Here is a 5,000-nt window from a genome sequence, read left to right as displayed (position 1 = left end):
TCTGTGTAACTTCATATGTGTTGTGCAGGACTCTGATGCTGCCTCCTGGTGGGTGTAAACGGAATAGCAGATCATCTGTAATGTGTTGTGCAGGGCTCTGACCAGCAGGTGGCACAATAAAACAGATGTGACTAAACCAGAGTATTTCACATGTGTTGTGTTCATATTTGTATTATTCAACCAGTAGTTGTGGATTTTGGGGTTTTTAATTCAACACAATCAAACAAGTTCATGTTAAAATAGTCAACTGTGTTCACTTCATCTCAACTACGAGCAATATAAACACCATATACTGTTAATAGTTGACCTTTGTTAGATCACATTTATGAATTAAAGTGCTCACTCACACAATCAATCTCTCATTCTCTCACTCTCTCACTCTCTCACACAATCCCACACTCACACACACACACACACACACACACACACACACACACACACACACACACCGACACACACACACACACACACACACACACACACACACACTCACACACACACACAGCAATGCTGTACAGTCTGTAAAGCACACTGAGAAAATGTTTCATTTGTGATATTGGGCTATATAAATACATTTGATTTGATTTGATTGCTCTGTCTAACACTTCATATGTTTTTGCCACATTACGATTTATGTCGTACACTTTAGCTCATAAATGCTAAACGCCTGATAGCATTCCGGTGCTTGATATCTGCTTTAATTCACAAAACTAGTGCGCATCTTTAAGTACCATTGAAACAAAAAAACATCCATTATTCACCTTGTTATGGGCTTCGGAAGTTATTATGTAAAATCACTGTAATGTAATCTGTGCATGTGTTGTGCAAGGCTCTGACCAGCAGATGGCACAATAAGACAGATAACCAGAGTATTTCGCATTAAACCTGCTACTGTATTTATGTTATTAACATTGACATTGCACTTACTGACTTGAAATATTGTCAATGCATACGTTATATAGTGGCATTCTATTGTTTTATGCGAATGACTTTCTATGTCGTTCTGCGCACGCGCATTCAAGCATCCCTGCCCTTTAAACTTGCTGGCATTACCATTATGCTAAATCGGAGATGACGTTTTTGAAGGACAGCCAATAGAGCAGCTCTCCGTGCTCAGCAAATGGCGACACCTGAGGAGTCACTGGCATTCGACATAGAGACAAACTGAAGAACAGTCGCAACGGATGCTACCAAGAGCATTAATTATTAACAGGTAAGCTTTGCTAAAAATGTATCTTTCTGTTATTATAAACCCGACATATTAACAGTGAGCTGTAGAAGTGTAAGAGAAAAACGTAATTGGAAGACATAGGGATTAAAATGAATGTACAAGTTCAATTATGCCTTTGAAAGTGTTTAACAACACTCGACATATTAACTGCGCGCTCTAAAAGTGTTAAAACACACTTCATAGGAAAACAAAGGTAAATTAATGCATAAGTTGAATCTGAATTCTGACTGTTTCAAAGTCTTATGAGTGGCGCGCGACGTTGAAGAGCTGGACACGCCTTCACAGACTGGGATCATACCATTATGTGAAAGAAGGAAGGGGGCAGAAGCTCCAAAGACAGCGAGTGTAGTGGTACATTCCAGATACACACAGAGTATGTCATTTCATTAACACATTTAGATACTTCCTCAAATATGTATTTTCCCGTGGTTGTGCCATGCATTGATTTAATTACCAAATTAATTAATTACCAGTGGATATAACTGGCCGTGAGTTTGACACCAGTGCAGTAGACACACAAACGTGCACATAAATGAGGTAAATAACATAAACGTTTCGTGTATTTCATAAAAGAGCACCTGTTCAATGTGAAAAGTGAGTTGTGAATATTAAATAAATAAAAACAGACAATGACAGGGGAAACACTGACACTGCTTTTAGTACTCGGAGACGTGATATACTTAAAACTCAATTTTATTATTAAATATATGGCTCTCAGGGAAATACATTTAAAAAACTTTGGCTTTTATGGCTCTCCCAGCCAAAAAGGTTCCCGACCCCTGAAGTGTCATAATGTTAAGATCTTGCTAAACAAATAAGTTATTGGGCAAAGTTATTGTTGACAAATCAACTCATGTTAGTTAGAAAATGTTATCAACTTTAATTGACTGAATTTATTGAAAAATGGACCTTACATAAATACTGTGTAATAAGTGTTTTAACTCTCCTATGATGGGAACAGCGTTGCACTCACTGGAATAAAACCGCTGCAGTACGGAGCGGCGTTTGGACACCGCTGATTTAAAGGTTTGATTAAAATGTTAAACAATAGTAGCTGTGTTGGGGTTTGCAACGAATAGAATGCAGAAAAATAAGGCTTTTATGAATATATTGTACAATATATACATTTATTGCTAAATTAGGGTCAAATAGAAGACTCCGAGTGATACAAAATGAAGAGCCATTTGTGAAAAGCCCGCATGCCAGGCTCACTCAACGTGTCCAGTGTAAAAAGGACATGGCCGTTCAATGTACAGAAATGCATTTCCCTTTGACTTTGACATTCACCATATGCAAGTGTGTCTTTGGGCACACTTATTTGAGTGTAGTTGTAGTTGTTACTGATGACTTTTTTTCCTTTTCTTTTTCAGTTGAAAATGTCAGGCTGTGGTCTGCAGGAGGTTGGACGGGAGAACAGCACAGCTCTAGTAGACATGTACAACAGCAGTCACAGTGTGGAACAGTTCCTCCACAGCCCTGATGTCATGATTCCACTGTATGCCACCAATATTGAAGACCCTCAGGAAGAACTATGCTTCTCCTTTGACATTGATGGCGTTGTCCTGGAAATTTCTGCACTGGCTGCAATAAAAAGTAGTGTCCACTACTTGAAGATGCCACATTTTGAAAGCAGGCACCTGATCCACAAATTCCACCACCTGAAGAAACACCTACCGCTTCAAGGCCTCAGTGGGAATGCAATGAAGTGTCTGCGCGCTATGCTTGGAGTCACCCTTGGCCACGTGGATGGGGGCTACTTCTTGGACCTGGCAGCAGTACCTAGGGACCTGAAACAACCCGACATGCGCCTAGCTGACGAAAAATGGCTTCGAGAGGTTGTATTGGAAATCCTCAATGCCATCCGAGCCGATTTTGTGGCCAAGCTGAGAGCATTGCCAGTGAGAGAGAAGAGCCGTCCCACCATCCAGAAGAACTCACTGTGTCAGCTGGACAAAATGAACATTCTGGCGCAAGACCAGGAGTTCATTCTGCAAATCCTGGATACCTGCATTCAGAGGACAGTGGATAGCCACCACTTTCGTATTATCGTGACTCTGCAGAAATACGGCATGAAGGACCGGAGGACCATCAACGTGGAGGAAATTGTTGACACCGCTCACATAACCTCCATGTCTGTTCACGCAGCATGCAACGTCAAGGCCAAGGACCAGAACGTTGCCATGTTGTGGTCAAGATCTGGCCTGCAAGACTTGGTGGGCGTGCAAGGGAGCCTCTTCACAGCCATGGGGATGCATGAGGCTGTGAATTTTCAAACATGCACTGACCATCGCATGATGGACATCAGCAGGGAACTGCGTCAATTGTGTGTCCCAGCTTCCATCATCTTTCTCCAACTGTATGTGGACTCACCCCACCTTCACATCAGAAACCCATTCAAACATCCAGTGAGTGGAGTAATTGCCACCTGTGGACTCTCTCATCCGCAGTTCTGGAAGGCCATGACGTCAAGGGCCATGGGATACCTAGACCACATGGAGGATCTGGCAGAAAAGATGCTGTGCCCATTTGTCCTGAGAATGGAGCAGGTGGCTGTTTTTGGTGGATCACAAGGCATTCCAAGCATGCTGGTCCCAGCAGAGTTCTTCTCCCTCAGGAAGGTGAGGTACTTCTTTTACAAAAATCCAGTGGTTATTCCTATTGGAAGAGCAGAAGATGGCCTTACCCTGATGGAAATCCTCCACAATGTTGTCATATTCCTGGTGAGATCCCTCAGGCAGCTTTTCAACCAGCACGCCAACGTGGGAGGGTACAAGCCCAGCTGGCAGGCCTTCCAGTTTGAGTTGGCCCTGGAGGAGTTTTTCTACGGACATCCCCTGTGTCACACTGACTACCAGCTCACTGTAAGCCTGGGCACCAGCTCCACAAACCCCAACAGCCTGACAAATGAGAGAGGTTTCCTTGGTCTTGCGCCGTACAACAGCGCAAGTGTCGGAGAGACCTCTCCTCCACTGCGACACTGGACCCGAGATGACCTCCAGGTGACCAGGATTGAAAGGCTGTTCCCTCTCTCAAACACCCTTGAAGCTGAGCCACCAGTTATAGGAGCTGCATTGGTGTTTGTCTTGCTGGGGGACCTCTACAAGAGGAATGACAGACTCTCAATACCAATGCTGCAAGGCCCACAGTGTCCTGGCACCCTCAAGGGCCATGTCACCCTTGAGAAGTTTTGCCAAGAGCTGGCCACCAGGGATGCATTCCCTCCTCCCTGCACCTTCCGACGCGCCAGAGAGCTTATCACCAGAGCTGGCAAGGATGTGAAAACCTGTTTGGAGTCTGGATTCATTGAACATAACATCAGATTCTTTGCTGATGTGAAGTTCAGGGACACCAACAAAAGCAAGCGCATCACATGGAATTTCAAGGATTACGTGGAGGTCCATCCTGATGATCAAGCGCCGTCCCTGGACAGCAGAGCTGCGTCCATGGTAGGGGACATTTGCATTGAGATTGAGAGGAGAGATCTCGCCTACCCCCGTAACACTGAGCGCTACAGGGAGCATGGAATGCCCTGGCTACTTGCCGTGATGAGACGCCTGCCCGCCACTCTGGGGAAGGACAAGACATTCAAGGTCCTGACATTCATCAGCTGTGTGGCCCTAGTCATGAATGGGGACTACATCAGCTACCAACACCTGGCCACCTTGATGAAGGATATGCAGATGGCACAGTCCGATCTCCAGAAACTGCAGATCCAGTCACAGTTCCTCCTGCCAAAGGTATACAAAATGAGCATCTGGAGGCTGCATGA

General features: G+C 44.4%; 2 protein-coding genes across 12 annotated transcripts in view; both read left to right on the top strand.

The window, feature by feature from the left end:
• LOC115005927 (cell surface glycoprotein 1-like) overlaps positions 1 to 5,000 on the top strand; it is a 27,706-nt gene that overhangs the window by 6,206 nt on the left and 16,500 nt on the right. The window lies entirely within an intron of this gene.
• The window catches only part of LOC115005926 (uncharacterized), a 5,803-nt gene continuing 1,891 nt past the window's right edge, over positions 1,089 to 5,000 (top strand). For all 4 annotated transcript variants that reach the window (XM_029427901.1, XM_029427898.1, XM_029427897.1 and 1 more), the window contains exons 1-2: positions 1,089 to 1,213; positions 2,602 to 5,000. The exon at positions 2,602 to 5,000 is cut by the window's right edge and continues 465 nt beyond it. In XM_029427901.1, the coding sequence (XP_029283761.1) occupies positions 2,608 to 5,000 (2,393 nt within the window). In that variant the 5' untranslated portion in view covers positions 1,089 to 1,213; positions 2,602 to 2,607. The remainder of the gene's footprint in view (positions 1,214 to 2,601) is intronic.

This window comes from Cottoperca gobio, unplaced genomic scaffold (assembly GCF_900634415.1).
Source record: "Cottoperca gobio unplaced genomic scaffold, fCotGob3.1 fCotGob3_3arrow_ctg1, whole genome shotgun sequence".
NCBI classification, from domain to species: domain Eukaryota; kingdom Metazoa; phylum Chordata; class Actinopteri; order Perciformes; family Bovichtidae; genus Cottoperca; species Cottoperca gobio.
This window is presented reverse-complemented; position numbering and strand designations above follow the sequence as displayed.